The 12,454-nt window shown below is 39.4% G+C and overlaps 1 protein-coding gene across 5 annotated transcripts in view; it reads left to right on the top strand.

The window, feature by feature from the left end:
- LOC140410831 (glycoprotein endo-alpha-1,2-mannosidase-like) overlaps positions 1 to 11,096 on the top strand; it is a 31,624-nt gene extending 20,528 nt beyond the window's left edge. For all 5 annotated transcript variants that reach the window (XM_072499514.1, XM_072499512.1, XM_072499513.1 and 2 more), the window contains 2 exons: positions 3,161 to 3,234; positions 5,559 to 11,096. In XM_072499514.1, coding sequence (XP_072355615.1) covers positions 3,161 to 3,234; positions 5,559 to 6,195 — 711 coding nt within the window. In that variant the 3' untranslated portion in view covers positions 6,196 to 11,096. The remainder of the gene's footprint in view (positions 1 to 3,160; positions 3,235 to 5,558) is intronic.
- The last annotated feature ends 1,358 nt before the right edge of the window (positions 11,097 to 12,454 follow it).

Raw genomic sequence — 12,454 nt, forward strand, 5'->3', positions numbered from 1 at the left:
AATCAAAGAGTAGAGACGAGGCAAACGAGAAAAGTGTTATGGGAAATGAAAACTAGACCGTGACAGGAAGGGATAGTAAATCAACAGATAAGCCTAGAGGTTATAAAAAGAATGAAAGAGTAAAACTAAAAGCTCCGTAGTTAAATGCACGTAACATTTGAAACAAACCAGGTGAACTGGGTGCACACATGAAAATAAATTAGTACGATTGAGGGAGACATGGCTGCAGGAGGACTTGGATTATGACCTGAATACCGAAAGGTACAGGATATTTAGGAAGGATGGATAGTGAGGAAAAAGTGGAGGAGTTGCTCTGTTAGTTAATGAAGGTATTAAGATAATAGAGAGGGTTGGCCTCCGGGAACTGGGTTGAGATTAGAAATGGTAAAACAAAAAGTCACTTATGGGAGTAGTGTGTAGGCTCCCTAATAATTGCATGGTAGGGTGGAGCATAAAGGAAGAAATAATTGAAGCTTTGTCAAAAAGGCACGCCGATAATCATGGGATATTTTAGTTTACATGTGGACTGGAACAATCAGATGGGCAAATCTAACCTAGAATGATAAGTTCATTAATGTTTTCAGGATAATTTCTGGATACAGCAGGTTATACTGGACCTCATTGTGCAACAAGATCAGAGTAATTAATGAACCAGTGAAGGAGCCCCAGGCTAGCAGTGTCAATAATATGATATCATTTTACATTCAGTTTGAGGGAGAGAGGAGTGGACCTGAGACCGTTTTTAAATTTAGAAAAGGACAATTTTGGATGCATGGACTAGCTAAAGTGAATTGGCAAATTAAGTTAAGGGACAGGTCAATAGAGATGCAGTGGTGAATAGTTAAGGGGGTGTTTCAGAATTACAGAATAGATGCATTCCAACAAGTAAGAAAAAGTCCAAGGGATGGACCCATCATCATAGATTATCATAGAATTTACAGTGCAGAAGGAGGCCATTCGGCCCATCGGGTCTGCACCGGCTCTTGGAAAGAGCACCCTACCCAAGGTCAACACCTCCACCCTATCCCCATAACACAGTAACCCCACCCAACACTAAGGGCAATTTTTGGACGTTAAGGGCAATTTATCATGGCCAATCCACCTAACCTGCACATCTTTGGACTGTGGGAGGAAACCGGAGCACCCGGAGGAAACCCACGCACACACGGAGAGGATGTGCAGACTCCGCACAGACAGTGACCCAAGCCGGAATCGAACCTAGGACCCTGGAGCTGTGAAGCAATTGTGCTATCCACAATGCTACCGTGCTGCCCAATGCATGGTTAACTATAAAGGTTCAAGACAATAACAGACTTAAAGAGCATACAATTGTGCAAAAGTAGGTGGCAGGTCTGAAGATTGGACAGAATATAAGGAACAACAAAGAATGACTAAAAGATTAATAATGAGGCACAAATTAGAGCTGCCAGAGAGTTTTTAAAAAATATTTAAAGAAAAGAGTTAACAAAGCGACCTAGGTTTGATTCCGGCCTTGGGTCACTGCCTCTGTGGAGTTTATACGTTTCCCCCATGTCTGCATGAATTCACTCCGGGGGCTCTGGTTTCTTCCGACAGTCCAAAGATGTACAGGGTAGGTGGATTGGCCACAGTAAAATTGCTCCTTCGTCCAAAGGTTAAGTGGGTTTATGGGGATAGTACAGGGGAGTGGTCCTAGGTAGAGCACTCTTTCAGAGGTTGGTGCAGACTCAATGGGCCAAATGGCCTCCTTCTACACTAATGATTCTGTGAAATCTGTAAGTGTTGTGGAAACGAGTCTGGCAATTTTAAAAAGGTTTTTCTTGAGTTTTTGATATATAAAACAAATTTAAATATGAACAAGTAGTGGGAGTTAAACTAATGAATATAAGAAGTAAAACTATTTACACATAGATCGGCTTTGACTATTTACTTAAATATATCACGGTTTTCCCTTTTATTTTTATTCCTTCGTTACAGTGGTGGTTGTGGTCCCCTGTATTTCGCTTCCCATCGGTTTTCTCTTTGCTTTTCTTTCCTTTGCTTCAGGCTGTTGTTGCACCTGTCCGCCACCCCCATGTCTCCTGCTTCTCTTGTTGGGCTTAGTTAAGTTCCATGTTACCCTGACCCTCCCTCTTTCTCTCTTTCCCCCCCCCCCCCCCCTTCCATTACTGTGTCATGGCCACCCCCTCCTGATCTTTGGCCAGCTACAGTTGGCTACAAACAGATCTTGGAACAACCGGGTGAAAGACTCCCCCAGGGTCCCAGGTTTGATATCCGACTTAGGTCACCGTCTGTGCGGAGTCTGCACGCTCTCCCAGTGTCTACGTGGGTTTCCTTCCACAGTCCAAAGATGTGCAGGTTAGGTGGATTGACCATAATAAATTGCCCTTAGTGTCCAAAAAAGGTTAGGTGGGATTACTGGGTTACGGGGACAGGGTGGAGGCGTGGGATTAAGTAGGGTGCTCTTTCCGAATGGCCTCCTTCTGCACTGTAAATTCTATGATTCTATGAATCTTATATTTATCATGCTAACTTTCTTGACAGGAATTGGGACATGTTTTGTCTTAAAATGTTCTGCTTGTTTCCCCCACCTATGTTTTAAGTTATGAAGGCAGAGTTTTACAGCAGAGACAGAGGCCCTTCGGCTCATTGTGTATGTGCTGGCCATCAAACATCTATCTATTCTAATCCCATTTTCCCACACTTGGTCCTTAGCCTTGAGCTTACTTACGTAATTACATTTTAACAGTGTTGTTACCAACAGAGCAATAGAAAGTTATCTGGTCTTTTGTAGCATGGATAATAAAAATATTCACTAAAACTTGCCCAGTCTGTAATATAGAATTTGTTCGTCATTAAGTGATAATCCCCTGACATACACCATCTAATGTATTTGAATTCTTCTGTTCAGATTCTGAAGTGCCATTGCAATCTTTTTTGTATAATTGCACACTTTATGCATCAACATTCATTGATGTTTCTTCATGAGACTTCCAACAGTAATCATTATGTTTTAGAATTGAATGGTGCCAATCTAAAAAGCCTCAAGACAAATTCAAAACGACTCTAACCCAAAGAGACTTCAGAAATTTATCACTGCTGCACGGTCATATAGCTATGTAATTATACTGAAATATCAACTGACTGGGTCCCTAATGATTGTGATATTTTATTTTCAAAGGTCACCTTCCACATTGAGCCATATGAAGGGAGAGAAAACACTTTGTACAATAATTTAAAGTACATCATTGACAAGTGAGTTTTTCCTGATCAGCATGTTTAAAATCTTGGTTCCAATTACATAGTAATTTTTCATCTGTAACACATCTGTCTCGATTAAAAATATGAATAATGATTATTCTTTTTCAGAACACAGTATGACAGCACTGTAATGCAAATAATAACCGTTTTTCATTTTAATCTGCACTGAAAGTACCTTGACATGGATTTATTGCTGAAAAAAGGCACACGTTATTGAAGCTTTTTGTCCTGCACTCAACAAGCCAGCCAGCAGAACACAAAATGTAAAGGAAACAGCAGTTTCCTTTACTTAAAGTAGACTTAAAGTAAGGGACAGGAGGTTTAGAGGGGATGTGAGGGGGAACCTTTTCAGCCTGAGTGGTGGGAATGTGGAAAACTCTGCCTGAAAGGGTGGTGGATGGAGAGACCCTCAACCTTTAAGAAGTATCCAGATGTACACTTTCAATGCCAAGGCATAGACAATGGGCCAAGTGCTGGAAAATGGGATTAGAATAATTAGGTGGTTGATTTTGACTGGCGCAGACGTGATGGGCCAAAGGTCTTTTTGTGCTGTGGACCGCTATGACTGAATTAATACATATTCGACAGTTAGTTTGTAAGTAAAGTTTTTAAAAATGCTTCCTACAAAATCACTTGTCGCATAATTCAAAATGTGACTTTTTTTCCACCCCTCACCAATTATATTTCTGTAGGTTCAGCAAGCGATTCTTCATTATTGAAACAGGATAATTAGTGTTGATGATGTTTGCTTTTAAATAAATTGTACACGTGGCTTTTGTCCCGTCCCACAGCTTTTTCTTTCCTTCATTTTATTTTTAATTGTCTAGTAAACACTCTATTTCTGTTTCCCTTCCCCTCCACCGCCTCAAAATATTGCAGAACAATACCAGTTCATGCTGGTACTGTCCCTTTGAAAGAGTTCTGTGTTTGTGTTCTATTCCCCTATTCCTTCCTGTAGTCTTGCAACTTTTCCCCTTCAAAGTAGTTGCGATATTCCCATTGCTTCCACAATCCTTTCAGGCAGTGTATTCCAAATTAGATTCACTTGATGCATTAAAAAAAATACTGTTTTCCTCTAGTTCTTATGCCAATCACCTGCTGATCCTTCTGCTAGTGGAAACAGTTTCTCCTTATGTACTTTATTAACACTGTTCATGATTTGAACATCTCTAAATACTTAACTTTTTCTCCTCTGAACTGAGCAACTTCAACAGTTTCTCTATCCACGTAAGTGGCACGGTGCACAGTGCCAGGGACCCAGGTTCAATTCCAGCCACAGGTGACTGTCTGTGCGGAGTTTGCGCTTTCTCCCCTTGTCTGCGTGGGTTTCCTGCAGGTACTCCGGTTTCTCCCACAGTCCAAAGATGTGAAGGTTTAGTGGATTAGCCATACTAAATTGCCCCTTTGTGCCAAAAGGTTCAGTGGAGTTATTTGGTTACGGGGATATGGTCGGGCATGGGCTTAGGTAGGGTACTCTTCAAGGATTGGTGCAGACTCGATGGACCACATGGCCTCCTTCTGCAATGTAGAGATTCTATGATATCGAAAACCTCCTCCTGGGTACCACTCTAGTAAATCTCCTCTGCACTCTTAAGGCCCCCTACTTTCCTAAAGGTGACTTGACCAGAATGCTTCTGGTTTCTAACCAGTGACTCGAGGTGTCACATAATTTTTGTACTCCATACATCTCTTTATAAGGCCAAGGACCCCACATGCTTTTTACTAGTTTTCTCAACATATCCTGCCACCATCAAGGATTTGTGCATCCCAAATATCTCTTCCTGTATCCTCTTTAAAAATGGTACTATTTAGTTGCTATGCTCATCCTATTCTTCTTACCAAAATGCTAAATTGCATTTGCCAAGCATCTGCCAAGTCTACCTATGTCACCCAGAAACCTGTTCTATTTTCTTCACTGTTACTACATTTTTGTGTCCTCAGCAAACTTTGAAGTTATGCCCTACATATCCCTTTACTGTATCTCGGAAAGAGATGCACTGGGCAGACCCTAGTATGTACTTCCTCCTCACGTCTGGAAAAACAGCGATTTGGCAGTACTCTCCGCCTGTACTATCCTTTAGCTATTTCATATCCTTGCTGCCAGTGACCCTTTTTAATCCTATGGCTTTACTCAGTTATTTTCAGAATGGAGATTTGTTTCTACATGTTTGATCAAATTCCACCTTTGTATCACAAATTGACAGCATGCTGGGCCACAATTTTGGAATTAAATATTTCTGAAGCCTAATGCCATGTATTCATGGTAAAATCATGTGACTAATGCCAGTATTTTTTCTTTTGTCTTTTCCCCTTTAAAGATATGGATCCCATCCTGCATTTTACAGGTACAAGACCAGCGCTGGAAGAAACCTTCCAATGTTCTACATTTATGACTCGTACTTAATAAGCCCAGGGTCTTGGGCCAACCTTCTCTCTGTATCTGGATCGCGTTCTCTTCGAAATACTCGATACGATGCATTGTTCGTTGCCCTAATTGTAGAAGAAAAGCATAAAAATGAAATTCTTCAGGCTGGTTTTGATGGGATGTATACGTACTTTGCAACAAATGGATTCTCCCATGGTTCTTCCCATCACAACTGGCAAGCACTAAAAGATTTCTGTGATAGTAATAACCTTATGTTTATTCCAAGTGTAGGACCAGGCTATATAGACACTAGTATAAGGGCTTGGAACAACCACAATACTAGGAACCGAGTCAATGGCAAGTATTATGAGACAGCATTAAGTACTGCCCTTCTAGTGCGTCCAGAAATAATCACCATAACTTCTTTTAATGAGTGGCATGAAGGAACACAGATTGAAATGGCTGTGCCCAAGAAGTCAAGTCAGTTAGTTTATCTGGACTATTTGCCTCACAAGCCAGATATCTACCTGGAGCTTACACGTAAATGGGCAGAAAAATTTCGCAAAGAGAAAGAACAGTGGTTGATGTGACTTTTTGAGTCTTGCAATGGGGAATAGAATAATTTTGAGGTATGGCATCAAGCATTACAAAAACATCTTTTTGTTAAGCAAGCAAGGCTCTGGAAGGAGATTTTAGTTTTAGGTGATTTGATTCTTCTAAAAACGAGTCCTGTGCAATCACTCACTAAAAGATGAGTTTCAGTATTGGGTTAGACGTCATGCACGGAGTATAACATTTGTGAAACTTTGAATTGTTTTTCTTCTGTTGAAATTTGTGCTAAGTTTATGGATGCTAGTAGCCCTGTTTTGTCTAAGTTATCGTTTTTCATACATGGTCCTGACTTGAGTATCTACAGTCGGTTTAACCATTTCTATCATCATGTATTCCTGTGTGTGTTATGATAGCATCATGAATAGTAAAGTTGGCTGATTAGTTCCCTCCCAAAGCCACAGGTGCTGAGGGCACTTGTAGTATGTGTATCACAACATGATTCAGTTATCAAAATTGGGATCCTCCTGCATTATATATGGGTCATTGTTGAAACGTGGTGAATTTACCAAGTGAGCTGCCAGTAGCAGCTACTGATCAAATTAAATGCTAAATTTTTAATTTAGTTGCTGTTAAAGCACTGAATATATTTGAACGTATATAGGCTTTCACTTGCATTACTAAAATTAGAATGCCAAGATGTGTTTTCTGTGGAGGTAGGTGATGGGTCAGATGCAATTACATTAAACTTCGGAGCCGCCTTCTCCCCATTTGTTTTTTATTGATTGGAAACCTGTGAATGCCACATTTGTTTATATTGTCATGTTCATATTAATTTTAAAAGTTTGTCTTGAGCCCTTGTAGCATCCACACTGCAACGAGGCTCAAGATGCATAAGAATAGATCAGGTGAAGGGTGGGGTGGAGATGGATCTTGAGGCTGGATTTTTAGCCTGGAATGGAGGCAGGCAGCCACAGGATTTTACGCCACCAACCCATGGTATCCTGCTGCTCTTTCAAGTTGGAAGGTCATGATTGTGCTGCCCTTAACTGGGCAGCCAGCCCACCCTCTGGCCCACAATTAGCTGCTGCAGGGAAAACCACATTGTTTACCACACGCTGCAGACCTCTGACCTCCATTTGAGCCTTTAGAGAGATTCAGAAGCCCGGAGGTAAACTCCTGTCCTTGGGTAATGATATCTGCACCCTCAAAAAACCTGTTTTAAAACAAAGTCTTCACATTTCTTGGGACCTTTTTCGAGATTGGAAAAGTATCACCATTATTGGCATTATTTTGTATAAGTATACTATAACAGTTTAATTGGTAGATTTGGCAAACCTGTATTTCCAGACTTTTAACACTTGAACTATTTCTGTTTTTCTATCTTCGTTTTTTTCTCTCTGTTACTGCATCTGTGGATTTCTTTAAATGTTGATCAAAGAGTGAATGGCTGTCGGATTGGAAACTTAAAACTTGAGGTGGTATTTTTATTTAATGACTTGAACGGGTAATGGCTTCTCAGAATTTTTAATTTTGGAGTCTATTGAAATGGGACAACTGTACTTGCTTATGACTGACCTTGCATGATCACATTAATTACACTGCCTAAGTAAGGTTTCCAAGTTCATATCAGACAAACTCTTTCCCAATGATGCTTTAACACCTGCGCTGTTAAGGCTATTGATTTGTGATTTGTCTCCCAATTTAAAATAATATTCAGTTGGTAATAGGATGCCATGAAGGTGAGTGAGATGAGATGGTCCATTAGTTAGTGGGAACCTTTTTCTTAAATAGCAATCTCGATGCTCACATTCTGAATATGCACCAGTAAATTTTCCTCTAAAGATACATTTGGAATTACACCCCTGCTATGTATTCCAGTTGACAGATTTCGGTTGTGTTTGAGGGGGGATCAAACCACTATTATTTTGTGCTTTCTTTACCAGTTCAATTTGGAAATATGTTGACTAGGCTGCAAATGTAATGAACCTTCTTTTAATCCATACATTTAAGATTTAAATTTTATTCACCTTGTGGAAACTGATCATCTAATGTGTCTAGCAGTTTGTTTATTGAGAAATATGAACCATCAGACTGACCCAGCAATAATATGTTTTCTAAAATTTCACTCAGTTACATAACTTGCCTTGATTTAAATTTTCAGCTGACTCCAGTGTGGCTGGACCCTATTTTCACTGTATTAGAATCACTTCAATCCCCTGGGGGTCAGATTAATTGGTTCCCCACATGATATAGGAAAAGTGGAAATCAGTCATTGTTAAAGTGATTCACAAAGTTCTTGGCTACAGTCTTAACAGGTTCATTCTATTACTGCACGCAATCAGTGAGCACCCTTGCCTCAACACAGCTCCAAGTGATATACATAATGGTTATGCTGGATTAGCAATCCAGAGTTGATATCTCCATAGATGTTTCAGAATTTCAATTCAGCTGAAAAATATGGAAAATAATTGTTGGTATCAGTAAAAGTGATGTTAATTATTGTAAAACCCCAGTTGGTTCACTCATGTTCTTCAGGCAAGGAAACTTGATATTTTTATCCAGACTTGCCCACATGTGACTCGAGTTCCACACAAGCATCGTTGGCTCATAACTAACTGCATTCTGAAGCGGCCCAGCAAGCCAGTCAGTTTTATCAAACTGCTGCATGCCTCAGGTTTTAGGAGGTCTGATATCTCCTTCCCAGGGAAACATGAAATGTGCAATAAATGCTGATTTTGCCAGCTATGACCACATTCTCTGAGAATTAATTAGAAACAAAATTAGGCACATGCTGAACAAGGTGTGCTGACATTTCAGGTTAGGGTCCATGCCAGCAGTATTTCCTCATTAAAACATAGCCCTTTGTGTATAGCTTTTATATATTTTTTAACAGATATAATTGTAGACTAATTTTTTTGTGCATGTTAACATTTAACATTTTGTGCATGGGGGGGGGGGGCAATTGGAGGGGAAAACAACTGTCTTGAAATGTTGACTTCAAAACTCTTGTGAGTTTGGAGAAGCTCCAAGTTGGTTGTACTAATCCCACCGGTAGCATGCTTAAATCAGCTAACTACAGACCAATATAATTTGCACCTTTGGGCATTTTATTTCTTTTGGTCAATACCAAACTATGTAGCATATTTAACATTGAGCCACCAGGAGTGGGCTGTTTGTGTTCCTCAAATGGCAACACTCATTCTGAATTGTCATTTATCCCATTTTGTCCTTTATAGAGTTGCTATACCTTTGTTGTTGATCATAAACATTCTTTAGTTTGTATAATGTTTTTCTTTCCCAGTCAAACCGTAAATGGTGCCTTAACCACTTGTGTATCCTGACAAACAAAAATGTGCACCGGGGAGCCAAATGGCATTGTATTCCTGAATACCACTAATAGCTGCTTTAGCAAATTTTTGTTTTGGTGAAAACCATAACCTGCTTGTAGCAAATCACTGGAGTACTCAGAAATAAATACAAAAGCAGGCAGAACAATTATTGTAGTGTTATATGTCACTTTAAATTATGCCAATCCCTATAATTCAAAAAGTCTCATCTTAAGGTTTAGTTTTCAAAACATAAATTAGAAACTAAATTTCAAATTTTTTCTTCATTCTACAATGAGCAAAAGCTCAAATTGGAAAAACTTAAGAAATATAATGTACCAATTAAAAATAACACATAGTGTGACCATTTGTAATTTGAGTGCAGCTCATGATGTTAAATCTTAACATTGACTCCAAAAGCAGAGGTATTCTGATAACTTTGGTATAATTTTCATTTTGGAAAAGAAAATCACAGGCAAGTACAGACTTTACATCAATCTTTGTTTAATATTGAACTACATGCATCACATTATTGCAATATGCTTTATTTAGCATAACCATGTCACTTTGTGTTCCAATTAGTATTAAAATATAGATTTTTTTTCTATTTGTTTTAAGAATGACAATCTACTGGGGCAGTGTGGGAATACCATAGCATTTTAATGTGGAAGGGGAACAGAACCACAGATATAAACAACTGTCTGTAAATAAATTAGGCTAATTTCTGCAACATTATTTGAGGCTGTCTTGAATTTGTATTTTCAATATTCCTGGATAATACCACGTATATGTCCGATTAGATTAAGGTAGATATTATAATCTTTATTAGTGTCACGAGTAGGCTTACCTTAACACTGCAATGAAGTTATAGTGAAAATCCCCTAGTCGCCACACTCCGGGTACATTGAGGGAGAATTCAGTGTGTCCAATTCACCTAAGAAGCATGTCTTTTGGGACTTGTGGAAGGAAACCGGAACACCCGGAGGAAACCCACGCGGAGAACGTGCAGATTCCGCATAGACAGTGACCCCAAGTCGGGAATTGAACCCGGGTCCTTGGCGCTGTGAAGCAACAGTGCTAACCACTGTGCTACTGTGCTGCCCTAGCTGCAGCACTGCCTGACTGACATTTCATTGATGCGGAAATGCCGGCGTTGCACTGGGGTGAACACAGTAAGAAGTCTTACAACACCAGGTTAAAGTCCAACAGGTTTGTTTCAAATCACTAGCTTTCGGAGCATAGCTCCTTCATCGTTAAATGTTGGTCAGGAGTTAAACTTCACAATTATTTTCAATAAAGATGAAAGTGAAGAGAGGTCCAGTATCAGTCAGGTAAACATCAATGAAAAATTACTTGAGCCAAAGGGACCTCACTATAACGCAAATGTTGTTTTGTCATTTCATCAAGTTTCTGAAGCAGAATGAATGTCAAATGTAAGGTCACATTTTAAAAATATTAGATAGTCTAATTATGTGAGTATATTGTTTTGCTTGTTACTGATCAGCTACCTGCATAAAGTGAAACTAATTGGCAAGTTGCAAAATAAAGACTCCACTATGTTTATAATGCATGAGCCTCTAAAGTCCAGCAAAATAAAAATCAATACCACTGTATTTTGAACTTTCTGATATTGTTTTCCAATTACTTAATGAGTTATTTTGTCTATCAGTATTTGTAAAACGTGAGGGTCAGTTCGATCAGTTGGCTGTATGGCTGGTTTGATGCAGAGCGATGCCAACAGCATGGGTTCAATTCCTATACAGGCTGAGATTATTCCTGAAGGCTCCACCTTCCCAACCTTGCTCCTCGCCGAAGGTGTGGTGGCCTTCCGGTTAAATCACCACCGTTATTTCCCAGGGGAGAGCAGCCTATGGCTTTTTGGTACATACTACTTGATTGTTATGTTCACAGGAGATTTTCAGTTTCATTCCTGAATATTATAATATTTTACCACCTCATTTTTACCCATTTTTAAAATGATGCAAGCTGATACAAGATGAATTGTTTCCAACTTTTTGGCTGATCTTTACAACCATTTTAGAATGTCTAAAATTAGAAAGACCATTTTATCACTGTTTAAATTATAAATTTTATCATAGCATTTAACTATTGTATAAAATATTTACTGTAGGTGTTCAGTGATGCTTCTTTGGATGTTCAGAAAACTTATTTCTTATGTGCAGAATTTAATTATATATTCAGTACTGACATACATCTTTGGGTATTGCACATAAACTGAGGAGCAAAGACTTTGGAACAAGCAGGAGAGATGTTGAACCAGTGGCAATAAGCATTGGGATCACGGGTATGATTCATTGGACAAGCAGCAAGGAAAGTGAATTGTAATGATCACTGATGAGGAATTCCAATAATATTTTCTAGTATAGGTTTACTGCTTTGGCCGTGAAAAATGTGAAACGGAAGTTTACAATTTTTGCTCCTATGATTCCCATGGAGACTGATAATATTGAAAAATAAATGCAGACTTCCAGTTAATAGCCGAGAATGACAGAGCACAATTTCACTTTTTAGATGTCTGCTATAACCAAAAAAATGAATATTGTTTTATATTCGTGGGCAACTTGCAGAATATAATTAAACCCCGAACTACCACATCCATTCGCTGTCCTTTTATGTAGACCTTCAATTCTCCCGAAATTAGTCCAAATTGAGTCTTGGCTCCTGAGAGTTTTACTCCTGATCATTTCAATTCATGGTGTGGGTTTTCCTGAGACTTCTTCCTCTAGCAAAATTGTACAGCTGACCCCTTAAGCCAATTAGGAAATAGCCTCACTCCATTAGGCCCATTAGAGTGCAATATCATCGGACTTCCGGGTGCGGTGATGACCAGCTAAGTCGCACGTTTCGGCAGCTCCCGGTGGAAAGGACTTTTGGGCTCTTGATAGGAACCCCAACGGCAATTTTAACGGCTAAAAACACTGTGCGGTAAACCAGAAGGGAATCCCCCCTG

Source organism: Scyliorhinus torazame, chromosome 4 (assembly GCF_047496885.1).
Source record: "Scyliorhinus torazame isolate Kashiwa2021f chromosome 4, sScyTor2.1, whole genome shotgun sequence".
NCBI lineage: Eukaryota > Metazoa > Chordata > Chondrichthyes > Carcharhiniformes > Scyliorhinidae > Scyliorhinus > Scyliorhinus torazame.